The 27181-nt window shown below is 40.1% G+C and overlaps 2 protein-coding genes across 3 annotated transcripts; one reads left to right on the top strand and one right to left on the bottom strand.

Moving 5' to 3' along the window:
- LOC143338203 (protein SET-like) lies at window positions 1-5269 on the bottom strand. The gene is made up of 8 exons (XM_076758433.1): window positions 5032-5269; window positions 3296-3353; window positions 3061-3203; window positions 2803-2906; window positions 2607-2720; window positions 2142-2312; window positions 1168-1308; window positions 1-995 (listed from the first exon to the last, which is right to left on the bottom strand). The coding sequence occupies exons 1-8, from the start codon at window positions 5099-5101 to the stop codon at window positions 975-977; spliced, it is 822 nt and encodes a 273-aa protein (XP_076614548.1). The 5' UTR covers window positions 5102-5269; the 3' UTR covers window positions 1-974.
- A 1775-nt stretch (window positions 5270-7044) lies between these two features.
- On the top strand, window positions 7045-27114 carry pkn3 (protein kinase N3). 2 transcript variants are annotated; one of them, XM_076758032.1, is made up of 22 exons: window positions 7045-7307; window positions 10108-10384; window positions 11302-11459; window positions 12287-12410; window positions 13944-14095; window positions 14430-14649; window positions 14834-15016; window positions 16019-16128; window positions 17987-18130; window positions 18372-18447; window positions 19170-19329; window positions 20269-20359; window positions 20740-20801; window positions 21033-21102; window positions 21433-21524; window positions 23357-23533; window positions 23631-23693; window positions 23776-23852; window positions 24121-24263; window positions 25101-25208; window positions 25650-25730; window positions 26197-27114. In XM_076758032.1, the coding sequence occupies exons 1-22, from the start codon at window positions 7287-7289 to the stop codon at window positions 26395-26397; spliced, it is 2790 nt and encodes a 929-aa protein (XP_076614147.1). In that variant the 5' UTR covers window positions 7045-7286; the 3' UTR covers window positions 26398-27114. The 2 variants fall into 2 exon arrangements, with proteins under 2 accessions (XP_076614147.1, XP_076614145.1); XM_076758030.1 differs by having other exon boundaries at window positions 11299-11459.
- Window positions 27115-27181: the final 67 nt, after the last annotated feature.

Raw genomic sequence — 27181 nt, 5'->3', positions numbered from 1 at the left:
TCATGTATACATTTATTTATTGTAACAAAGCAACTGGTACACTTAATTTAATGTGAACAGGTTTCCAGCGGAACAGAAGAAACGCTGCACACTCCACAGGGGACTCTACAGAAATCGTCTCTCCCATCTCAAAATGTAAGCCAAGCTCATTAGATTTTTAGGTTGTTTTTTTTTATAAAAAATGCACATTTCAAACTTTGTTGTGGGTGCCTGAAAAACAAGATAATGAAAATTTCTTTAACAGACGTCCAGAGTTGGTGTCAAAGCCCCGCTGCCCCACCATACCTCCCCATTAAACTGTGTACAATTAATGACCGTCTTACCAAGATACATGTATATCCCAAAAACGTTTACAATGGTTGAAAGGAACAAGCTGGTGCTTTCAATCAGTTCCATTAGTACAATAAGTCACAAAGGAAAATGCAACTTCTAATAAGCCCTAGTACCCCCACCACTGGATATATTATAATGTACATTTATATATATATAAAAGTGGCTAAGGATGCTATGATTAAGTTATCACTGCACCATGGCTTATTTTTATTGAACTCACAACTTCATATTTTACATAGAAATTGCTATTTTACGTATTTTAAATCTACGTAGGATGACGTGCAGAATGCTACAATTTTTTTTTATTCTTTTGCATGTCTTTGGGAGATGTAAAGAAACAATGACAGGTGAGACTTCAAGATAGAGACACCCCCACCCCACTGCACCCAATGCAGACCTGCAGTGTATCGAGCTGGTCTTCAGACATGGCGTTACGGGCAGGCCGTGGCTGCAGGGGAAGAGGACGGACACGCTGACAACACACAGGATTTTTTTGTTGTTGTTTTTTTAGTTTTTGGGTTTTTTTTGTTGTTTTTTTTACAAACCCCCCACCCCCCACCCAAAACAAACAAAATATTTTGCTCCCGTGGGTTGTAGGATGATCACAGAGGGAGGAATGGGAAAAGGTGCTGCTGAAACGTTTAATCGTCCTCACCATCATCCTAAAAGACAAAGAAAAAGTTCAAATGTTACACTGGTTGTTCACAGACTATTTCAGAAGTCATTTCAGCTTCTATTAAACACGTTCAGGGACTACAGGACAGGATGTGTCTCCATCTTAATTACCATTGATTACAATTACTGGTTAATGTTTTTGATCCACAGTATTCTTACCTCTCCGTCTTCTCCATCTCCATCCTCATCCTCATCTTCACCTTCACCTTCCTCTTCCTCCCCCTCGTCAATATCTTCCAGACCCTCCTCTTCATCGTCATCATCATCACCATCACCTTCTTCATCTTCCATGTCAGGGACCTTGGGAACATTCAGACATTCAGCACCTGATCCTGGCTCAGATGTCCTAATACAATATCAGCATGACAGATGAGTGACTATATTTACAGAGTCATCATCCATACTGCAGTGAACTATAACCCTGCAGTCTGTAAGTCTGACCCTCACTGACATTATGTGGCACACTGGTATAGCGCTGTACTCGACACTTCACAATAGAGCCAGACCATTACAAAATGTTTGAGGATGATACCAATATCATTATTTGAGATTAGAAAAAAAAAAAATCTGAGAACATGTTAGCCGAAAGACATTAAATGGACATTAAGATGATGCACAATAGCATCCTGCGAGGCACTGCATTGGCCAATCAAATGTGATAAAATATAATACCAGGAGGATTACTTTGCAACATAAACGCTGTATTTCTACTGTTTATGTCACAATCAGCACAACAAAAAATGTTATAACTGTTACTGTGATAACATTCCAGAGTTGTAAAATCCTGTCCCAGATCAGAAACCACAGTGCAGTGCTGTGATGGCTAATTAGCTGTAGCAACCATCTGTGTTTTATCCATTTTGGGAAACAAAAAAAAAGCATACTGTCTGTGCTATCTGCTGATATTTTTTGTTTAATCAGCTTTGTGAGCGCAGGCATTGGCTGATGCCAATAATCTCAAAATGCCAGATATCAGCCCAATTCATCAGTACACCACTAGTATTTTATCATGTCATAAGTACCTCAAGCGTTATGCCCCCACCAACAAAATACCTTGTGTTGTTTTAATGCATTTCTGTTTTCTGTCTGACACAAAGACAAGAAGAAACAGTGGTGAAGGGTGATGAGCCTACCAAGTAGTACTGCAGCGGGTTAGGCCAGATGTCGTCCTTGATGACTTCTCCCAGTTCGTCAGCTCCCGCATCCGAGTGGTCAGTAAACCAGGTGAAGAAGCTCTCCGGCTCCTCGTGCTGCCTTTTCTTGCCAGCTTTGTTTGGTGTCTGGCCTGTACGCTTCGTCAGGTCCTGTGGAGGAAAATGTGTTCAAGACTGAAGGTTATAAAGTGTTTATTGCTAAGAGAATGATTATGGTAACCATTGTTACGCATGCAATAACCTGAAAAACATCTAGGAAGCCCAACATTGGCAGGACTAGAAAGACTGCAGTCAAAATAGAACAAAGGCAGATGTAGCACTAAAGTGAAATAATAATGTTTTCCTTCTTCTTACATTTATGAGACTGCGTAGTAGCATTAAAAAACATAACTGAACATTTCTTTCGTAAAAATCACATCACAGCCAAAGAAAATGCAAACCAACCTTTCCAGCCTTCCATTTGATTTCAGTTGATTTGGAAACGGGATCTCCATTCTCATTTACATTAAACTCTTTGGAGAGAGCTTTGTTCTCGAAGTATGGATTCTCATCAAAATACTACAGAAGAGGAAACACATCTGTATCAGTACATGGTATGACATTTAGAATGTACAAGTACAAAGTCAACCTGATAACTCACAAAATCTATTCTATATCCAGACTTGATGTCCTCGAACTCAGTGACCTCCACCCTTGACAAGTAATGAAGTGCTTCCTCGTCCTCCTCCCCCAGTAGAGCTGAAACTACAGGACACACAGGCCAGCAGACATTGTTAGCTGCTGATCAGACCATTCTCTGTGCGCTTGTGAGAAATACATTAACATAAAAGTTACGAGCAGGATGCTAACTCAAACAAAGTCACCACATGTACACATACGACAAAACAGAAGAGCTTACCTTGTGGATGGTTGACGAATGTTGTGACCCAGAAGTTAGGAATTTTGGCTATGAGTTCTGATCGCTTCTGGAAGAATGGCTGACGTAATTTGTTGTACTTCTGCTCTACTTTTAAAATTTCTTCACTTGCCTGTTCATTCAGTCTGGGGAGGAAAAAAAAACACAAACATGTCAGTTAGAGAACATCTCCATGTACCCATCTTTCACTGCTCACAAACAAGGTCCACACACTCACCTGTCAATTTCGTTCTGTACTTCGTCAATGTGTTCAATTGCTTCCTGTTGCTCTTTTTCTGAGAAGGGAAAGAAGTTTTTTTTTAGCATAGGATTTTGGAATAAAAAGGAACCTACCACTGCTAAAAACAAACAATATGGCTTCAGTTAAATGTCTGCACAACCATGGTTACTGTGAGCTGACAGCTGGGATATATGATAAATGAATCTACAGTATTTAAATACTCTATGTAAACAGACAGACATACACAGGCACATACACACACACACACACACACACATACACACACAAAAAAATCAAGTAAAACAGAGTATTTGTAGTACAACCTTCCTTGTTGTAGTTGGACTTCCAAAGGGTTTAGAACGCAGACACGCACACACTCACATACACCAACATCAAACCAACACAACACACTCGCCATCACCACTATTTCACAATAAAATCTTCAACAATAAAAGATCGGCTTGCTGCAGGTTTAACCAGGCATCCATCTGCAGCCCAGGACGACTTTACACAACCTTCAACTTTTCTTTAAAAACAAAACAAAACAAAAAAAACAGCTTTTCATGCTTTAACGATAATTATCTTTTTTCATGATTAAGGACAAAGTTGAAATATTCTCGATGTGAACCTAAGATATCTATATTTTACGGGTCCCACGTACATATTATATTTATATCTGATTTTTATTGAATTCGATTATTATTCCAGCAGTTTAAAAAAGTATTTTCCTGATTCCCGATTCTTCAGTCACACGAATCCCCCTCTCATTCATTTCTCCATTTCATACACGGCGTGGTAAATAACGCGGGACGCCAGGAACGGTGCGTTTGGTTGTGTGTGTGTGTGTGTGTGTGTGTGTGTGTGTGTGTGTGTGTGTGTGGTGGATCCATAGCACAGACCCTCTGCCTCCTGCAGTCTGGAGCTTCCTGTTGCTGCTAAAGGCGGCCTGGTTTGAATGAGAGGCTTAACGACGTCTCGCTGGGACATGGTTATCTGCTTCGGACTGATTTAAACATACTGCGAGGTCCACCAAAGCCTCTGTATGCACGTTAAACACACACTAACATCCTTAATGTCGCTTCGCACGACTATAATGTTAGTTATCTACACCAATAAGAAGCGCTTGTTTACATTTTGCTCAGCTATTAACGCGCACACAAAAGCCAAGCTGACAAGCATGGTTATGTTATCCTGAACAGCTAGCGTTCACGTTATCAGTGTTCGGCCTTTCTTGACTGATAGGAAACGGGATCCGGTGAATGTTGCACTTGCTAATAATGTGGTCAAGCAATCGTTTATGTGGCTTCAGCAACAAACGTGTTAGAGGAAACGCACGGCTACACATGATTTCATCAAGACTTCCCAATAGCAAACCTCCCAAATTGTCTGCATGAACAATACCTGCACATCACGCTAAATGCAGCTTATGCAATGCAAATACCGGCCTCCTTCATGTGAACTAGTAGCTAATGAAAGCTAATAGCTAGCTAACCTCTCACGCTGGCTAAACTGTTAGCCCTTGTTAGCATGCTACATTGCATGCTACAACAATCCTGCACAACAGCATTTTACCTTAACGCTTATATGAAGGAAAATGCAAATTAAGCTGCTCATCCCTAAACATATATCACTTCAACTCGATAGTGCACAACAAACTACAATGAAAATGACAAAATGACGAAAAACAAATGAAAATGGCGTTGTACAGGATAACCGCCATTCCTTAACGTTACCAGAGGTCTCGTCCGCTCCGTCATGATTTGAATTCTCCTTCCTACTGACTTTCGCCGATGAGGCCGACATGGTTATCGTTTGCCGTGACACTTTAGTCCAGATGTATATCCCGGGCAGTTTATAACTCTACTCTGAAGGATAAAAGTTACTTCCACCTTACATATAGTGCGTTTCTTCAAGCCCACGGTAAGGAGGAATGAGCGCAGCTTCGCACGCTTGTTTCTCTCTGTAGCGCTCGGTCGCTGAACATACTTATGCTTCTCTACTGCCCTCAATTGGCTGGAGTGTGGTACTGCAACCTCATGCAGTACAACTCAAAACAGTAGGTGTCCAAGTGAACGCATTTCTCTACTTTGGCTGCCGTCCATCCATATCTGTTTCAGTAAGCTAAATGTTATACTGATAACAATTTGCAAATTCACAATCATATTTCTCTTTTCTTTTTCTATTATTGCTTGGCCTGCGATTTTCCTGATGAGGGTTGTGGTTGTGCAGGAGCTGTCAAACTACTTTTAACTTGAAATTAGAAATAATGTTATTGTACTTACAAAGTACAGTATTTTCCTAACTATATCCAGATGGGTCTAAACTGTGCTCATTGCACTTGATTATATCTATGTTGATATATAAAACTATGCACATTGCACCTCTGTATTCATTTTAGGGAACTATGCCAGTTGTTTGGGTGGCTGTGGCTCAGGAGTCAAAAACAGAGAAGCTGGCACATCTGTGTTGAGACTACAATGTCTGTATACAATGCATGGAAAATCTAAATGTAAAACTCCATTTTTTAAAATGATAGCCACTGGTCAAACAGTATCAGATTAAATACACAGCATATTGTAAAGCACTGTTGTCTCCAGTGCTTGTTACATTTTTACTTCATTATTATTATCATACATTACAGACATTTTACAGTCTATGCTAAATCCAAACCCTCCACTTCAACACACCCATGTATAGTGCTCTATTACTGTTGGTTAATACTCTCATGGACAAGCCTTGCTATAATACCAAAACACACTGCTCTTTCTAATCAGGGGTCAATGAGTTCCCATTCTTTCATAATTCATCCAGCACTTGTACTCTCTTGGATTCAGATGTTCCAAACAAAATAAATTGTAAATTGTAAATAGAGAACGGAGCATGTGAATTACCATCAAAGTTGAGAAGGTGGGAGGTGAGTATTCCTGGTAAAGCCTTCTGACAGCGTGTAGAAATGTTTAAAAATGTTGGTTATTTGTAGTTTACCTTCATCCCTTCTCAGTTTAACCTTTGTCTCACACCCTTGTGTAGACAAAATGCATGACTGAAGGGACAGCAGTTACTCATTCAGTTTCTAGCTCCACACACAAAAAAGCAAAAGACCAAAACACACTTTTTATGTATATGGCATGCCCACAGTACAAAAAACACGAGACAACATTTCCAACCCCAGCTACTCCCTGTGTGTGGCTGGATGGAATGGCAAGCAGCTGAGGTTTTTAACAAGTTTCCCTACAAGCTCCTCTCACGGACAGTGAGCCTCTGTCAGCATACGCAGGTTTTCCGTGTCTCAGTGCACGACAGACTACAGAAACAAGTTATGTTAAAAGCGGATTTAATGGCTTTCAGACATGTTGTGTAACTCACTAAGAGATGTTCACTTTTAATTCTTACTTTACGTTGTTCATATATTCATGAATGAAACTTTTAAATTTTTTTTTTACCACTGTCCCATTACCTACGGGGGAAATTGTGTTTGGTTTCACAAACGATTTAGCAAAACAAATATTTGAAAACTTAAGATTAATGTTTTACAGTTTGTGTATTTGACACTCGTTGCTCGTTTCAATCGGAGCTTTGTCAGCCATGGGAGGAGATCACAGGCTCCTGAATGCATCATGGGTTACCTCGGCAGGTGCATTAAATAGTCGAACGTGATTGGTTCCTGTGGCCTTGCGTTATTACCGTCTGCCGTCCAATCCAGCCCAGGTTTATTGACGTCAGTTTAGCGTCCAGCCTTAGTTTAACTCAATTCAAACTTTTACAGAGATTTGTTTCCATGATGAACGCAAACACCCGAATGCAGCGCCTGTGAGCAGCTTTGACAGACGTTGAATTTCACATGCCGCTGTTAGATTAGCTAAACTAAGCTAGCTGCGCCATTCCTCCGGGAGACGTTTCACCGACTTTCTGGCCCGAAGAAGACCGCAGGGAGCTGAGCGGACGTTGGCGCCGTGTGAATGTCCAGCACAGTCAACTGACAGCCACCATGTCAGGTCTAACACTTCAGGTAAATTTGATGCCACAGGCTGTCCAATTCGTCAAATGGAGTTCGGTTATCAGGGAGACATTAGTTACCAACATTATGCCAATCAATATGACTTGACGTTGAGTTGAGTTATCGCTCGTCGCCTCTTTGACAGGCAGGTTCCGGATTTTCCTGTTTGTCTTGTTTGCTTCTCCTCAGAGTTCCTCAGTCTTTGTCAGTATAACGTTACCATAGCGTTACTTTACTAATTAAACGACTCCGTTTCATTCAGAAAACTTCTCCGCATGGCTTTAGCCTTCTTCCAGAGTCGGTTTAGTGAGTTTCCCCCCCCTTTTTTGAGCAAACCAGTCTTTACGTAAAATGATTTATTTCAGTAAATCTCAGTTTACTGCTTGACTTCGGTTTGGCCAACCGTCTGAAACCCTCTGTCTCGCTGAAAGAGTTGAGTAGAATCGAGTTTTAGACTAAGCTGTGACTTTTTGAGTCATGTGGTAATTTAGTATTACTACAGAAAATTTAATAAAAGCATTATTTGCCAAGGTCTAGCCTACTTGAAATGAACAGTTTTAGAGCTTGGTGCCATTCTTTGATCTCTGTGGTGAAAAATGTCAGGTTAAAGGGATCCAGACATCAGACCAGTTCTTGACAATAAAAGTTGTGCTTGTTTAGATTGATATGAGGTGTGTCCTTTGGGTAATACATTAGATAATAGTTGTAGAAATGAATAGACACCAGAAGTACCAGCACAAAAGACAGCCTACCTCAACGGCTGAGGAGGTTGTCTGGGCCTGGAGCAGAGCCTCCTCACAGACCAGTAAGCCATGATGATCTTGTGGTTCTTGTCGTTTGATCGTCTGTTCAGACATCTGGCCTTTGTGTCCAGCAGTGGAGATGAATGAAAAATGTTGGGTAAATGCCTTTAAGGCTACAGAATGACAACCTAATCCAATCTGAAACAAATTCAATGATATCGTCATATTAATGACAATTAAATGTCTTAAATAAACATTTGCTTGTATTTCCTCAAGCATGTTGGATTCATGGTTGCTTACTATGACGTACCTTGTCCTATGGATTCAGTTAGGACTGTCATTTGGATTATCAATGAATCTTCTGATATTTACTTGAATACTTGAAAATCAGTTATTCTATAACATCAAATTGCTTGTTGTTCAGTTTGACCAGCAGATCTCCAAAACCTCAAGCTATTATGAAAAAAAAAAAAAAAATTAACCAGTAATACTTTGACAAGCAGTAATTGATGCTTGTCAAAGTATGTTTGGTATTTTTGCTTGAATAAAAGAGTCAAATAGTTAATTGATAATCAAAATATTTGCTGATTATTTAGTACCAATTATACTAAATAAATAATTAGGAGGGAAACCTGATATATAAAGCTGCAAAGATCTCATCATCAAGGCATTTGTGGTAAATAAGGTGTTGTTTTGATTGACAGCTGCTTAGAGGATCTACTGTCAACTTCATTCAGAAGAACACCTGAAGAGTCCAGGCACAATTAGTCTTATTGTGATCAGAGCTTTCTGATGTCATGTGTCAGATTCAGTCAAAAACATCTGTAAATATCTTTAATTGCACATTCCAATACATCTGAAAGGCAAACATAGTTGCAGTCTGTTTACAGCAGGCATATCTTAAATGAACATTTTGAGTGTAGTTTGTGATACATTCATAGCCAGAACGAGTAGCTACATCTGCTTACTAGTGTAGCTTTGCTGTCTGTTTTATTCCCACAGTGCAGATGCATGTAGGATAGGTGAACTGGAAACTCAAAAATACAGTTTGGTTTGTGATGCTCACAGAATTGAAAGATTACCTTTTAAGAAAATTCAGCAGCAGCAGCAGCAGCAGCGTGTTGTTTAACAAACAGTGTGTGAACAGCTTTCAGAAGAACATCAGTATCATCACTGACCTGTGACTACAGGTTGATCCAAGATATGATTAATGATATAAAATGATGTATCTGGACTAATGCTGAAACAGTTGATTATGCAAAAAGGACAACTATTCCCCAGCAAAATATGAAGATTTTTTGTGTTTTATATTATTTTGTATTAAAAATGTTTGGGTTTGGACAATTTGAAGGAAACAAAACATTTTAAGATGTCTCTTCGCATTCTCAGAATTTGTCGGCACTTAATTTAAGACTAAATGGTTCATCAACAACAGATTCTGAAAATTCTAATTGGTTTCAGCCCCAATCTTGACACAACACCAGATTTCCTGACAGAGACAAGGCCGACACTGTTGCCACTGTAGTAGAATGCTGAACAGGTCTTTATCCACAAGGGGGAGGCATTCTACTATTCGTTTAACTGTTAATGGTTGCATCCACCAGTGGACTCATCCTGTGCAGTTTTTTGTCTTTGATATATTTTGTATTTCCTTATAATGCTGTCTTCACAATGGTGGGTGATGGCTGTCTTGTGTATTGTAGGCAGTGGTCTATTGATTAATATTAATGTTGGCATCTGTATTGACGCAGCTGTGTACATTTAAATGCTCTCCCTTTAATCCAACATTTTTGGTATCCATGGAGTCTGGGTAGATGATAAACTACCAGGATGTCAGGTCCTGAAATCCATATGTATTCATAATGCTCATTCAAACAGTGTGTTTAAGAACAACAACCAATTGTGAGACGTAGGTGAGACAGCTAGACCCCATGATAAGTGATAATAGCTTGTTTTTGATATAGACAGCTGGGGTGTTATGTTGTTATAATATGTACATATAACATGATACATAGATAAATAATAACCACAGTGATCAGAAATTGGAGCATTTGTGCTGTGTCTTTCAGAGCGGTAACATGCAGGGTCTGGATGAAGAGGACATTCTTGACCCAGAGTTTCAGCAGCGTTTGGAGGATGCTCGTACTCTGGTCAGGCAGGAGATCCAGCGGGAGTTGAAGATCAAGGAGGCAGCTGAGAGAATGCGGCGAGCCGTTACTAATCGCAAGAGCGCCGCTGATGTGGATGGCCAACTCAAGGCCTCGAGCCGCAAACTGGAGAAGTTGCACTGGGAACTGCAGGAGCTCAATGCCAGGTCCATGGCCACAGAGAAGGACAGCTCCACAGGTAATTAAAACACATCATTTGCTCGAGTGTGTTTTAATGAAATGGCAACATCTGAACAGACCACTTCATCAGAGAAACACAGAGGGATGCATTTAAAAAAAATCCTAAACGTGTCCTGTCCAACACTTTTGGTCCAATCTGGAGCCAGATGTCATGACAATTATTGAGAAACAGATTAGTATAGAATTTTGTATATACAGAACATCTGGAAAGTTTTCAGACCCTTTCAAGTTCGCCATGTTTTCTGTTTCAGACTCATATTAAGATGAAATCAATTAATTTTTTTCCTCATCAATGTACACACAATACTCCAAGAAATAGGTTTTACATGAAGCTTAACTCCAAGCCCCTTCACTTAGTACTTGGTTAAAGCACCGTTGGCTGCAAATAATTTGTTTGGGTCTGTGCAATATGTATTTCAAGGCATTGATTAGATGATGAGCAGATGAGCAAAAAATTACACAATTATCTGCACATGATTAGAGAGGAAGAGTGAGAAATACTTAATTATTATTGCTATTGCTATTGCTAATGTTACTGTTTTAGCATAGTGTCCACATCACATAAAACTAGATGCGAGCTCCTCTGATGTGTGCTGGTATGGTCATGAACCATGTGGGCATTCATATGTACTCATGTGTGGCACCGCAGTCAAATCCTTCTGAACTGAGGTGTTTAAGTAATTATGATTTGAATAAAATGCTCCCACCATTTCCTGTTGTTTGTTTGCTGGGTGCGGTGTAGGGCTGCACAGCTAAGGTGCAAAAACGATAATGAAAGTAGGCCTCACCCTTTTGGCTGCTAGAAGAATTTATTTTCCAGATTATGTCAGGGTAATACTAATGATAGGGAATTATTTCTAAAGATATCTAAAGCCTAACTACCATGTGGCTGTTTTGATGCTGGTTGCTCAGAAGAAGAAGACAACCAGTCAGCAGAGTCGTGTCAGTGGGAAGAGGTCACATCACCACTAGCCAGTCGACTGAGAACCCTGAAGAAACAGCTAACCATGGAGACCAAAGTCAAACAGGGCGCTGACAACATGATCCAGACTTACACGAACAGTTCAGTCAAGGTACAGAACACACACACACACACACACACACACACACACACACACACACACACACAGACTTAGTCAATTTGTTGATGGAGATGATTTCCCATCATGGTCTGTGTGTAACAGTGAGTTGACACTGACTTAAATTGCTGACTGCAGCAGAGAGAATCTCTGATGTGTATGAAAGGACAGAGGATTGGACAGGAGAGGGACACAAAGAACTGCCACTGCAGAGAGAGGACTTGAGGACAGGGCCGGTCCTCTCAGTGGGTACAGAACTCCTTGCTATGCATTTCTATCTTTTCATTTTCTTAGTTTCTTTATAATTTGGTTCACTCCTTTTTGTGTTTTAAAAGCTCCACTCCACTACACTCATATAAGGAATGGATAGAAAAGGAGGAAAAAAGAATAAAAGGTAGAACAGAGAGTAATGTAATGTATGCTATCTTAAAAAGTGTTGTGAGAGAATGCAAAGGTAAAGAAACTTCTACTGTGGACTTAAGAGATCTCTCATTCATACTTAAGATGTGAAAAGCTTTTTGTTTGTTGGAAATGGATATAGAGAGTACAAATGGAGAAAGCAGACATTTTAACATAAAGTGATCTATTGAAATCACAAAGAGAGGTAACAGTTCACATGACATAAAGCCAATTAAAGACTGAGACATGCAGTTGATATTATAACTTGATATATTAAAAATTTCTCTCACTCTTGTATTTGAACAAAAGCAGCAGCTTTTACAAATTCATTACCAAAAACAGGTAATATTTCAGTTTTATTCATCAGTATTAGCACAGTAGTAGCAATGTGTTCGTCTTCAGTTGTACATTTAATGTTCCAGGACAGGAAGATGCTGTCTACAGCCCAGCAGATGTGGCAGGACAGCCGCACGAAGATTGAGCTGCTGCGCATGCAGATTGTCAAAGTCAGTCAAGCCAGAGACGAGGAGCGGGATGGCTCACATGGCAAGTGTCACTACACATACATGTACACTTCTTTTTATATACACACTGTATAAAATAGCCATAACTGAAAAATAATTGTGGCAAATCCCATATAAGAGAGAAACTCATATCAAGTGTTATGTGTAAAGCAAACTTAAGGAAAGCAAATTGACCCTAAAGCAAAAAGAGAAATGATGTTTAATAATCTTGGGAAATTAACTCGCTGGATTAAATCTGAGGTTACAAGTCTTGGTATTATTCTAGATTCAGATCTGAGTCAAGTCTCACTTCAACAATGTGACAAAAGCTTTATTTCCACTGTAGAAACAAAGCAAAAGTATGACCATTTATAGAATGAAATGATGCTGAAAAAGTGATTCATGTCTTTATTTCAGGCTGACTCAATTAGTGTAAGGCATTATTTACTGGCCTCCTGTAAATAAGAATAATAAACAACACTGACAGACTGCGCGCTCGGCTATTAACCAGAACCATAAGCCGAGAACACATTAGTCCAGTTTTAGCTCCTCTGCACTGGCTTCCTGTGACATTCAGGATTGACTTTAAGGTCCTCCTCCTTGTATACAAAGCTATTAATGGACTAGGACCAAGATTCATTACTAAATCCCCTCTTTATTATTTGCCTTCAAGAACACTGCGACCATCTGCTGCAGGTTTATTGGAGGTGTCCAGCAACAGTAAAAAGAAAATTGGAGATGTAGCCTTTGTCCATTACTCCCCAAAGCTCTGAAACACACTATCTACAGATATCAGGGAAGCCAGCTCACTGAGTATTTTTCAACGAAAGCTAAAAACATATCTCTTCACTTCAGCCTTTATCTTGCTATGACTTCCTGATACAATTCTGTGCTTCGCCTTGTGCTGCTGCACTTCTTTTAAAATGTTGTCTTTTGCTCCAATTTATACATTTTATGTACTATTTTAACTTTACTTTATTACTGTTATTCAGTGGTTTTATTGTCATCTTATGTCATGCATTCTCTTGATTATATTTTCATCCTTATTTTTATCTTATTTCTATTATCAAGTGTATTTTATTCTCCGTCTTATTTAACATTCATTTTCTAGAACTGTTTTTGTGTTCATTCGGTCGTTTTTGTGTGAAGCATTGGGTGCATGTAATTTTTTTGTTGTATAGCACTTTGAGCTGCTGAAAGGTGCAATTAAATATAATCCATCATATTAGTATTAATTCTCCACTTCACCAGTCAGACTTGAAAGAGTAAAAAATGACATGGAAGTAGTAATTGAAATATGACATTTCTGTTTTACCCAGCTGTTTTATACAGATGAATGGAAACGATTCTAACTATTTTGCAAAATCATTGTGATCAGACACTTATGAATAAATTGTGACAGGCCTAGCAGTGGTCCTCTTCTATACTTTGAAATGAACACAGCATCCAGTGTGATTTTTTTGGCCAAATTAACTAATAACTAGGAAGAGGTGTTTTCAGGAAAAACAAGACTCAGATACGAGGCTCTTAAAAGATGGCACTAACTATATCACACACTACTGTCCACCTGCCTCAGGTCAGCCTGTGGAGATGATAAGCCCTCTGGAGCTGCGGGTGGCTGAACTCATGCACCACATGAAGATTGAATCTGCCGTTGCAGAAGGTGCCAAAAATGTGGTGAAGCAGCTGAGTGGGTGTAAGATCCAGGACCGCCGCATACTTGCAGAGGTGGGTACTTTCTTTGTAATATCAGATGAATACTGTATAATACCATTATCAGCAGGTAGAACAGGATGATACCACATGACAAAATCAGCACTCCTCCAGCCAATCAAACTAACTTTACATCTATCCTTAACCCCAGATAAGAGGATATCAGCCATTAAATGCAAGATAATACAAATAAATATTCAATTGGTTTAACCAGTTACATTACTTAATGAAACACCCTGCATGTGGCCCAGTGGTCAAGGGGAAAATCATGTAACCAAAACGTCCCTGGTTTGACTCTGGCTGGAGACCACAGTCAGGCTGTGCTCTACAAGTGTTGTGTGTCCCTCAGGCCCAGGCACGAATGCAAGAGTCCTCTCAGAAGGTGGATTTGTTACGTCTTTCCCTGGAGAGACGTTTAAATGAGCTGCCTCAGGACCATCCCAAACATGCTGCCATTAAAGAGGAGCTAGCGTTGAAAACCTTGCCTTCCTACAGCACACCAAAGAAGGAATCCAATGCTCCATCCTCTTCCTCTTCTTCCTCTTTCTTCAAACCAGCCAGCCTAACAGGTTGCTACTAATATATTCCAATATATATATATACATTCATTTAATTACTTAATTAAATGTCTTACCTGACCTCGTCATTTTGCGATTTCTTGCATGTTATTTCTTAAGAAAATTACTGTTTTCCATTAAACTTTAAAGAGTGTTCTCTCAAGACTGAATTGATAGCTGAAATGCTTTTCCTCAGGTCGGTTGGAGGTATGTTTGATAGGCTGCCAAGACCTGTTGGAATGTGTTCCTGGCCGTGGTCGTGTGACCAGTGTCTCGGCCACCCCTGGAGGCCACTCAGATGGAAAGTCTCTGAAGGTGAGAGGCGGCCTGTCAGGACGCAGTGCTAATGGCAAGACCACCAAGGCCGATGATTTGTCCTGTAAGTCAACGCTCCAACTAACACTTTATTTTGGCCATTTTGCTTCCATTTGCATTCATTTATCTGCTCGTTAGCCTTTTATGGTTTGTATGAGTTCCTGTAGATGGAATCCTCTAGATGGCAACCAATGATAAATCCACCAATGTACATTTACAAGAGTGTAGTTTGTGTGTGTGTGTGTGTGTGTGTGTGTGTGTGTGTGTGTGTGTGTGTTTGTTTGTCAAGAATTCTTGAGAATTAATTCCACGCTGTCCTTCTCTGTCTGAGCTTTGATTGATATTCACCTGTAGCATCTCCTCATTACAATATTGCAATTGCATCCTAAAATTCACTCCAAAAACATGTAGATGACGTTGAGTAGTTTCTTTTTTTATCCAAACTGGTGTGAGAACTTTCTCTCTGGATACATACAGCACCATAAAGATCCACGCAACAGAAGTTCAGGGCAGCTCCTGTGTGTAACTGACTTCAATGGTGCTGATGAAGCACAATTACAGCAGTGTATTGCTGCCACCATGGCAAAAAAAAAAAAACCCTGCTCAGTGTCTCGTTATAGCAAATAACTTTTTTGTTTTTACGAGATCAAATTGACATCATAGCAAGATATTTGTTATTTCATTAAGACATATTTCCTTGTTATTACTAGATATCAAATAAACACATCCTGCAATGAAAAATTCAATGATGTCATAATAATGTGAAAAAATATCTTGTTATAATGTGAAAAGAATCTTGTAAAAATGAAAAGTCTTTCACTCTAACTAGAAACTGAGCTATTCATATTTCTATGAGATCACAGTAATAATTGAAGGAGCCCTGGACATTCAGAGGACAATGTTTTGAGAGATTTTAGAGAGGAAATCAAAAGAAACCATAGAGCCTGTGGAACAAAAACAGGATTTAGATTTTGACTGATTGTGCAGCTAGCACTGTACGTAATAACCACACAGCCTGTCACAACCTTTATCGGTATTTATTTTTATCTCTGTGTTTGTGTCTCAGCGGAGATAAGCGTTGTACTGAAGGTGGACAACAGGATAGTGGGACGCACACACTGGAGACAGCTGGGAAATGAGGCCTGGGGCCAGAGCTTCAGCATCGAACTGGAACGGGTCAGTGGCTTTCACTTCAACAAGCAACTCACATTACCACTGAGCCAGAGCTGAATTTTTCAAATGGTTGCTCCACTAACCTGCTTTCTAGGACAAAAACATCATTACTGAGTTACTGTCCTTTCACTGTGATATGGAACAGTCTATATAGGATATAGTCTTACAGTAAATGAATTTCTCTCTCCGGTGCTTTTGATGGTCATTAAACTCATATGTGGCAGTATTATATTTGCAACAAGAAAATTGTGTAATTCATCAAGATCAGTGGATTTTATTTCAGGCCGACTTTTACCTAAAGTTCAAATGAAACTATGGGAAAAAGTGTAAAACACCATTTGCTGCGATATCATTGGATGCTGAAAAAGCTTTTAACTGAATAGACTATATGCTGACACCCCCTCCATGGCTGATTGAAACTCCTTTCAGCAGAGCATTGTTTGATGAGCCTCTCTTAACCATTAAAAACAATGGCATACACTGCTGTTCATAGACACAAAGATATTACAGGTGTCAGCAGTTTTGCTGAAAAGAGGCGATATATCCACAGAGGTGAACAGCCACCTGGTGTGATAGCATAATGAAAAGAATCACTGTGCAGAAGTAGACAGTGGCTTGTGATCCTCTGATCTTGCATCACAGGCAGAACAGATGTAAAGGTGTCACGTTTGTAGAGCTGGACTGATGAACTGGCCAGGCTGATGTACCAGCTGATGTTAACTTATTGCTGATATATCGGTATGTGCGTATGTATCTGTTTATCACAAATTGCAGGACAGAAAAGCCAAAATAGACATTACAGTGTTTGTCCACAGGAAAACTGTGACAACAATTAAAAAAAAGCCCCAAATGTAATGGATCTTTACTGATGGAAGCTGACATGAATGTTAAAGTGATCATAGCATGAATCCAGCTCGGCTCAGGGTTTTGGCTTGTTCTTAAATTGGACTCCAGTCTATATAACCAGGCTCAGTCTGGAAGGAAAATGTCCACAATAACTGAAGACTTATTTACTGATTGAAATAGCTTTTATCCTGCATTATATTCAGTAATGTGTTTTGTTTTCAAAATTAAATGTATTTCTCTTCCATCAAATAGGCCCAAAGAACAGCCATGAAACAGCCGTTTAATTTTTTCATATTTCATATTTCAGTTCACTAATGTAGGAAACATTTGACAATTCAATAGTCGCAGGGACTTTCTAGTCTGGCTGTCTTCCTGTTAATGATAGCCTCTACCTCTATTCCAGTGTAGTTTGGTGTCAAACCAACTACTGTTGCTGAAACTCTTGGATAGACAGTTTATTGCCAAATATCATCTCAATATCCTCCAATGGTGAACATCTATTGAGAGCCCAAGAACAATAACACAGATTCCAGACATCTTGTCCCTCACTGAGTCAGAATGGCCAAGAATGTCTTTGATACTCTGTCAACATCCTACTCTACTCATGTAATCCCAATGCTAATCCTCTGACATTTGCTTTAATCTGCCTTTACCCACACACGCCCAGCCCCTGTTTAAGGCTTGGGTTCTGATATTGCATTGAACACTCCAGCTCTCACTCTGTTTACTGGTCATGGGGAGTGCTACACACCCCAGAAAAAACAGTTCTTTAATGTCTTCTGTGGCTCTGGAGGAGACGAGTTTGAATTATTCTCTCAAAAACATTTTTTTTTCAGGCAGCTGTAAAAACAGGTCTTACAGTGAGGTCTTACAGTGAGTTATTCTTTGTGTGACATTGTTTTTAACGGCTTTACATGTCATCAACTGTTTGTTACCTCTTTTCTGATGCACCAAATGTAATACTCCAGTCAGTAAATGACATTATGAACATGTCAGAATATTTGTGTTGATCTAGTCCAGGGAGCTGGAAATTTCTGCCTACTGGAGAGACTGCCGAGCGTTATGTGGGGTGAAGTTTCTGCGGCTGGAGGACTTCCTGGATAACCGCAAACACGGCATGTGTGTCCAGCTGGAGCCTCAGGGCGTCCTCTTCATTGAGGTTCTCACTTTCATATCTAGCCTGTAGACACTTTAAACTATCAGTGGGCAACATATTGTGCTGATGGTTCTCATTCCAGAGTTGCCTTAATTTCTAAATACATTCATGTTCGGGTTCTTACATTCTTATTGTTACGCCATAACATGAAAGTTTTAATCAGTGTCCTGTGGCACAGCCACCAGCACCAATGCAGCATCAGTCCCACACATGAACCATAACCAGCTCCTCTGCTCAATTCCAGGTGACATTTATCAATCCTGTCATTGAGCGGCCCTCCAAACTCCAGAGGCAGAGGAGAATTTTCCCGAAAGAAAAAGGTAGCAACATTTATTCATATTGTGTTCTGTCTGTTATTTTTTAGATGTCATTTGTTTGTTGACATAAATTGTCTTATTATTGCTTGTTCCAGAAGTTGTTCCCCTGCTTCTTTATGACAGGAAGGTTACGATGTGGATTTAGATGTAGCTCTAGCATGTAAATTTGTACCGACTCTTGTTGTCGTTTAAGGTTAACTGTCATTAACATAAGGGCTTTTACTATACATCAAACAATACTATAAAAAATGATTTTAGGATTCCATTTTAAAGTACTGTGTGATGATGAATGAGAGGATGAAGGTGGGGACCTTCAGTACATGATTTTGGTGTAGTTTACTGTATTTGGCATAATCAGAGGGAAGACACACAACTCCAGAACTTTCAGTGATGATACAGACATGTTTCCATTGCATGAGTCCATGTGACCAAGCGATATCATACCACCATTTCAGCATCAATAAAGTCCCTCTTAGCCAAACATCCAAAAACTGATGGTTTGACCTTCAAAGTTGTGGTGGTTTCTTGTTTTTTTACGTGCAAAGGTCACTTCAATACATTTTACATTTCATTCATTTCAAGCCTGAGATTGTAATTGAAACACAGGCTAATCGAATGCTGATTTCTCTTTATGTATCTTGTCTTTTCTCACTACTTGCACTTTAAAGTCTTTCAGTATATGGTTCAAACTGGATTTCTATTTTTGTCTCCATCTCTGCTCACAGGGAAGGACTTCCTGCGTGCTGCCCAGATGAACATGAACTTTGCAACTTGGGGCCGTTTGATGATGAGCATACTGCCTCCCTGCAGCTCCTTGGAACCCATGAGCCCCCCATTAGCAGACTCTAACACTGGCTCCACATCATCCACCCCTTCTCCGGCAAGGTAAGGCTGCGAGGTGTCTGTAGACACTGAGACCCTGAAACATATCTTTGTCACAGTTATGAGAGAGCAAAAAGTGAGCTGTTAACTTCTTTGCTTAGTGTTCCACAGTGACTTGAGGCTATTTTTCTGCTCGCTCATGATATCTCAGACTAAAGAGACTGTCAGTAGAGGGCTGATGGCAACATTATCACTGACCTGCATTCAGAGTCAGGAGAAGTAAGACATAGTGGTTGTATGATAATAGTGTGTGAGGTTATAAAATTGCCATTATTGAAGGATAACAGGGGTGATATTCAAATTTTTTTCTTATTGTCAGCAAATTCCATGCACAGACCAAAACATATTATCGTACTAACAAGTACTGTGTATATCCAAGCTGTCCAAGAATTGACAAAATACAGAAATCATTAAAAACATGCCCATAAAACTTAAGATTTAAAATCAATATATATCTATGAAGTAAGATGAAAGGAGGTCCTGATAAATGAGTAACAAAGAAAAGATACATTTTAGACTGAAGACATAATGACAGTGAAACAAAAATGGATCCAACAGTGTCTTCATGATGGTTCTCTGAGAGAAAATGTATGAGGAGAATTCACAGCAGGCGCCAGCTGCACTGAGGAAACCTAAAAATTCAAAGGCCTACAAAAGCTTTTGGTGTGTACTTCTTAGTAGTACTACATGCATTGTGGGTAGTTTCTTCATGAAGAGACAAGTAGGCAGACATGTACTTAATATTGTACCACTGAATAAGTGGATTTGAGACAGTAACTGTTTGAGTGTTGGCTTGTTTTTGGCTTGTGGAGATACTGCTCAAAGGAATTTAGGAAACAAAGATGCATTACTAAAGCTAGTCAGCAGTACATCAGTACAGCCATTAGACAGCACTAAAACCAGAACAGTGGCAGTGTAACCAGTTTTCTCTTGTTTTTTTAGAGAACCTGCTGTGGTGACTCTAAATTTTACTGAAGAACAACCAGGCAGATCTCCACATTGCACAAGAAAGAACACTAAAGATTCTCCGCTGGTAAGCAAGTCAGGTGGTCTGTTTCAATGACAAATGCTTTGACAGTAAGAATAGTTCTAGACACATTACTGCCAGTAACACAAGGGGCTAATGGCAGAGAGTGTGTGATGTTAAACTGTAATCTAGAGAAGTGCTTTTGTTCCTTCCCTCGTGTCTCTGTTACTCTCCTAATCAAGGTTGATTTTCTTTTTCAGTTTACATTTAGTTTGTCATTCATCCAGGTCATGGTACTTCTAAGTGCTTCCAAAGGCAACTAAACTTGCTTGTGGTTCTAGAACCAGTACTGCAAAGATAAATTTAGTTTGTGCTTCCTTTGTGTTTGAATGATTCAGCTGATGTGTCAGTTTATCTTTTTTGTCTGTTTACTTTGCTGGGAACAGTCTCCTGGTGAGAACAAGAGCCCAAATCCAAGGCGACAACCGTCATTGCATCCACGCCCACAGTAAGTTATACTGAGGAGGAATATGTTGTGTTCTTGTTTGTTTTATTTTGTTTCGTTTCTAAGTGGGATGATTTTAGAATATATATAATTTATAATGTAAAACCGCATCATAAAAATCTACATTTACCTCTGTTACCTTGGCAAAATGAAGAGTTCATGGTTACAGTAACTTAACCACAGGACACTAAAAGTTCTCTACATACTGTATATTGTATTCTACCACTCATGCAGCAGGGATGAAGGACTTAAGTTGGAAGACTTCAACTGCATTTCAGTTCTGGGACGAGGTCACTTTGGAAAGGTAAACATCTAGTCTAACTTGTTCTGCTCTGCTTTATACTTTATACTTAAAATGTCAGTGGCCGTGTTTTGACCAGAAAAACATACCAAAGTACTCAGTTAGTGAGAAGTGGAGGTAAAGAGGTGTCCCGGTGACCTGGAGCTTGTGGACACTGACTGTGCAGTCACAACCCAGACCAGTAAACTTTGTTTACATGTCATGTCCAACATCTCTCTTTTCCCTCATTTCCTGTCAGCTCTGGCCTGAACTCTAGAATAAAGGCAAATGTTTTAAAAGAATATATGAAAGTTAATGTGCATCAAACATTTGGTCTCTACCTCCTGATCCAAGGTTCTGCTAGCAGAGTATAAGAAGTCAGGCAAACTGTACGCCATCAAAGCCCTGAAGAAAGGAGACATTGTAACACGGGACGAAGTTGACAGGTAAGCAATCCCTCTGCTAGTTCATTTGAAACATTATTATGGTGCCAATGTGTCATTCCACTCCTCTGCCACAGTCCTAATGGATAGAATTTAAATGTGTGACTGCACCAGGGGCCTGTTTCACAAAGCAAGATCGACTAAGTCTAGCTTTGTGTTACCTGTCTTCACTGAAAATAACATCAGTGATCCTCTCTGTTAACTCTGACACTCTCTCTCTCTCTCTCTCTCTATATATATATATATATATACATATATATACATATGTGTGTGTGTATATACACACACACACACACACACACACACTATATATATATATATATATATATATATATATATATATATATATATATATACACATACACGTATACACGTATATACGTATATACGTGTGCGTCTGTGTATATATATGTATACACACACGTATATATATGTATATATACACACACACACACACACACATATATGTATATATATGTGTGTATATATGTATATATGTGTGTGTATACATGTATACATATATATACATATACAAGCAGACAAACATATATATATGTTTGTGTATATATGTATATATATATATACACACACACACACACACACACACACACACACAGCCCATGCTCGGTACGGATGTTCCTGTACACTATGCCTGCCACTTGGTTCTTGGTTATGGCATTCCATGTACACTTTTCCTGCCAGCATCTTACACCTTGCTACTATGTGCTGAACTGTCTCAGGGGCACCTTTGCACAGCCTGCACCTGGGGTCCTATCTGGTGTGGTAGACCACTGCCTCTCTTCATCTTGTACTGAGGACCTGCTCTTGTGCAGCCATGATTCGTGCTTCTGTGCTGTCTTTCAGTCCAGATCATCTTCTCATTCTGATCATCTTCCCTCTCTTTGATACCATCCGCCCTCATTTATCTAGTCGGAATGACATCCAGATGTTGTTGTTGTACATCCTGGAGATATGGATCAGGGAGTCGATGTCTCACTCATTCCTGGCATCCATGTAGATGGCTGATGGTCATTCCACTTTGGAACCAGTATCCGTAGCCACTCTTCATGATGATTTTGCTGAGGGCGTTCAGGCCTATGCACCTTGGTATATGCAGCACTTTATGGCAATTTGTACAACTGGCGTTGAGTATCCTCCAGAGTCATTTTCCACAGCCTCATTGAGTTCTTGATGAAGGCTCTTAGTGTCCTGTTGATGTTGTACAATTCCAAGCATTCCAGGATCCATGTGTGTGGCATTGAGTCATAGACTTTCTTGTTGTCAATCCAGGCAGTGCACAGGTTGGTTTGTCTCATCTTGCAGTCTTGGGTGACTGCTTTATTGACCAGTAGCTGGTGTTCGGCTCCCCGGTATTGCTACCAATTCCCCGCTCATGTATTGGGCCATTTGCCTATTCATCTTTGCTGCTGTGATACCTGACAGGAGCTTCCATGTTGTACAGAGGCAAGTTATTGATCAATAAGTGGATGGGATTGCACCCTTCTGGGGGTCCTTCATGATCAGGACCATCTGCCCTGGGGTCAACCACTCTGGGTGGGTCCCATCCATCAGTAGTTGGTTCATCTGTACTGCCAGGCGCTCATCGAGTGCAGTTTGCTTCTTTAGCCAGTAGATCATGTGGATCATGTCTGGGCTTGGTGCTGTTCAGCTCTGATCCATCCTAGAGACAAAAAGTCAGGATATCTTGGCCTCTGCTGCTGTCTGTCTCTTGCAAGTGTTTAACAGAGCTTTGTTTAGAGTAAAACTCTATAATCAAGGTGAGATTGAGCTAATTATGACAATCTCTACAAATGTCTCTGTGAATTTGTGTTCAGCCTCATTTGTGAGAAAAGGATCTTCGAAGTGATCAACACCTCACACCATCCTTTCCTGGTGAACCTGTACGGCTGCTTTCAGACTGCAGACCACGTGTGCTTTGTGATGGCCTATTCCCCTGGAGGAGACCTCATGACACACATTCATACCAGCATCTTCACTGAGAAACAGGCCAGGTCAGTTCACATCACTCTCTGTAAACCAGAGTCCACTGACATGCAGCCAAAATGCAGGATGTCTGTATTATTTCCAACTGTTTCTCTCTGCTTTAAGGTTTTATTCATCATGTGTGCTGCTTGGCCTGGAGTTTCTGCACCAGAACAAAATAGTTTACCGGTGAGTCCATCCCTAGCTGTTTTCAGAAAAGTATTACTTGTTTGGAGAATGGAGCATAATGTGGTCTGTGTCTGTCTGTCAGGGATCTGAAGCTGGATAATCTGCTAATGGATGCGGATGGTTTTGTCAGGATAGCAGACTTTGGCTTGTGCAAGGAAGGTAAGAAAATGGCAATTTTATGTCATTTTCCAAATAAAAGTCAAACTCTTTTATGTAATTTAACGTTTTACCTACAGAGCATGACAAGTTTAAAAAAAAAAAAAAGTAAAATGCCATTAGTGATGAAGCACTCTGTACTGTCTGTATCAGTGTGAATAGTTCCATATCATAGTTGTTATATTTCTGTTAGAAGCACTGATTGACAGAGTATGTAGTCACTGTGTCATGTGTCTGTAGTGATATTTATTCAAGGCTGTTCTGTGTGTAGGTATGGGCCATGGGGATCGCACCTCAACTTTCTGTGGCACACCAGAGTTTCTGGCCCCAGAGGTGCTGACAGACAACAACTACACCCGCAGTGTGGACTGGTGGGGGCTGGGAGTCCTCATCTATGAGATGCTGGTGGGCGAGGTCAGTATAAACATGTCAGGTAGTTACCAAACTGAACAAGGCAAAGCAGGCAGCTTTCAATGGCCCCAGGTTCACTGTGTGGCAGTTAGTTTGTGATATTTTGACTAACTGGAAATAAGTATTAATGGCCTTGAACCTGCGATAACTTATATTTTTGGACACTTGGGGGCAAATTTAGAACAAAACATTGACATATGACACCTTTTAAGTTGATAAGATATGTGAACTTGTTAGCAAAAAGCGGCATATTTACACATCGTCTTTTTGTCCATGTGATGAATGTAAATATATTCACTCTCTTTTAGCTCTGTTTTGGTCTCTACCAGCTCGTGAGGGAAATATCTGGCTCTTTAGCTTCTAAATACTCCACTAGCTAGCCCGCTAGTCAATAACTTTATGCTTCTGGCAGGTAGTTTACAGTGTGTTTTTAAAGCTTTTTTACTGAAAACAGCTGCCTGCTGCAGCTGAAACCAATGCTAAGTAAAGTTGTTTGCAGAATAGCTAAAAAATCAGCTGAAACTCACTATATAGCTCCCTAAAGGCAAGGATTTGGGTTAGGCAGGGATCTCTCTGATGTCAGAATGGACAAAGGAATTATTACAGCAAACAAAATCTGTGCACTTGATTATTGTTTTAAGACAGACTTGAAAAAAATGTGAAGCTATCCTTTAATATGCAGGGAGTACAGCAAAGTTTAATGAGAGCTATTGACACCCTCCAACTGTTTATCTAATGATCTGTCCAAATACAATCCCTGGTGACCCCACCAGGTGACCTGCCTGTACTGTAATATGAGCGCAGAAGTTCAAGTCTGTGCTGCTGTCTCTTCTCTTTCAGTCTCCTTTCCCAGGGGATAATGAGGAAGAGGTGTTCGACAGCATCGTGAACGATGACGTGCGCTACCCTCGCTTCCTTTCTCCTGAGTCTGTGTCCCTCATTCAAAAGGTTGGCCTCCAGTCAATGGTTGTGAATTCTCCAAGGGGGTTTCTCATTATACTTTTAGATGACAAAAAGCATCTACAACCCTGATTCCATCAAAGTTGGGATGCGGTGTAAAATGTAAATAAAAGCAGAATACAGTGATTTGCAAAGTGTGTTTACCAACATCAGTTTTCTGAAGTGTTCCTGAGTCCAGGTAGTAATATCCTTTGTAATCATGTGCTCACAAAGTGGTGAACCTCATCCTGAGCCTTTCATAAAAAGGATGAGCTAATGCTCACATTCTGTTTCATGTTTTAGTCTGCTTCCCAACTTGTTTGGAATCAGGGATGTATCAGCACCACTGATTTCCATCAACATTTGATTAAAAGTCCAGTATTATAAGTGGATCTGAGAGCTCTGTATCCTGCTGTACTGACTCCATCTATTGCTCTCACTGTGTTTTAGCTGCTTCAGAAAAATCCTGAGATGAGACTTGGAGCAGGAGAGGAAGATGCCTCGCAGATCAAAAGACACAAATTCTTTCAGGTTGTTATGCAGATAGGCACTACTGAGCACCTCACACTAAGACCTCTTCACTACAAAACATTACAAGGCTCTGACTGGCTGTTCTTAAGAGCTTCAACTCAAGATAGCGTAATCTGAGATTTAGGAAGACAAGCAACTGCACTTCAGCTTCAAAACATTTCTCTTACTCTCAGACCTCTGCTTTCCCTGCAGAGACGAGTAGTAGAGTTCCGCTGTCTTCAGGAATTTCTCAAAATTCACACTTTCACAATATGGCTCATATTCAGAAATGGCAAAGTGGGCCCAGAATACAAAGATGTTAATATATAACGAGGCAGTGAAATGTATTTATTGTAGAATAAGGTAGAACATCCACAACGCTGACTCATATTGAGTTCAGATCATAGTGGAATTTCTGTCTGTTTGATCGTCTTCGTGTGACCTCACAGTGACTCCTGCTGTGCTTTCACCCACTGTCTGTTAACAGGGGATGGACTGGGACGCTCTCCTGGCCAAAAAGGTGAAACCTCCCTTCTTGCCAGTCATCAAAGCTCCGAAGGACGTCAGTAACTTTGATGAGGAATTCACTCGCCTCAAACCAGTCCTCACCCTCCCACGAACGACCTGCATCCTCACTGCCGAACAGCAAGAGATCTTTGCTGACTTTGACTTCTCTTTCATGAGTTGACCAACGGGATTTACCCTCTGTGCTGCAACATCGTCGTGATAGTCAGCTCCTGTTCATACCTACTTTTATTTGCCATAAAACTCTTCTGATTCAACAGAAGCTGAGAAACTGCAGTCCAGCCTTTTTCCATCTGCTTAGAATCTCTGTGGCCTATTCACTGCAGCACACTACAAAGTCCTTCAGTCACTCAGTTCTCCAGCAAAATCTGCCTGGCTGCAGCCCGTCACACCTCAGACACTCTGACACTCGCTGGGTCTGATGTCATGACTGAGCCTTTACTTTTTTACATTTTTTGTCTCTGCCGAATTGATTTTGAACTATTTAATAATGCAGTGAGATCAAAAAAGGTTGAACATTTACTGTTTACACTCTGTATGAAATATGTCACCAGTGCAATGACTTTTTGCTTGAGAATGTTGTTTTGTTTTTTTTTGGACATTGTGCCAGTTGATCCAAACACCAGCACTGCCCTCTCAACCCAAAGTACTATATTGTAAATATTTGTGATCTTAATGACGAGAATTGACTCTGAAGACCAAAGCTTTGAATGTGCCTTCTGCCATTTAGTATAACCATTATATGCCTACTGACAATACCCAAATGTTAATTTAAGTTCTGTCATATATATTTCTCTGTCAAAACAACTGTATTTGGATTTTTAAACTAACACTGTCATGAAGATATGCTCATATCGAACAAACCAGCCTGTATGTAAAGCGTGAACTCCATGAAGGAAAATACTAATGAATAAATTTATGTCTGCTGGACTTTTACTGACCAGGAA

The sequence above is a fragment of the Chaetodon auriga genome, chromosome 19 (assembly GCF_051107435.1).
Source record: "Chaetodon auriga isolate fChaAug3 chromosome 19, fChaAug3.hap1, whole genome shotgun sequence".
NCBI classification, from domain to species: domain Eukaryota; kingdom Metazoa; phylum Chordata; class Actinopteri; order Chaetodontiformes; family Chaetodontidae; genus Chaetodon; species Chaetodon auriga.
The sequence above is the reverse complement of the archived record's forward strand: the minus strand, read 5'-3'. Positions and strand labels throughout refer to the sequence as shown.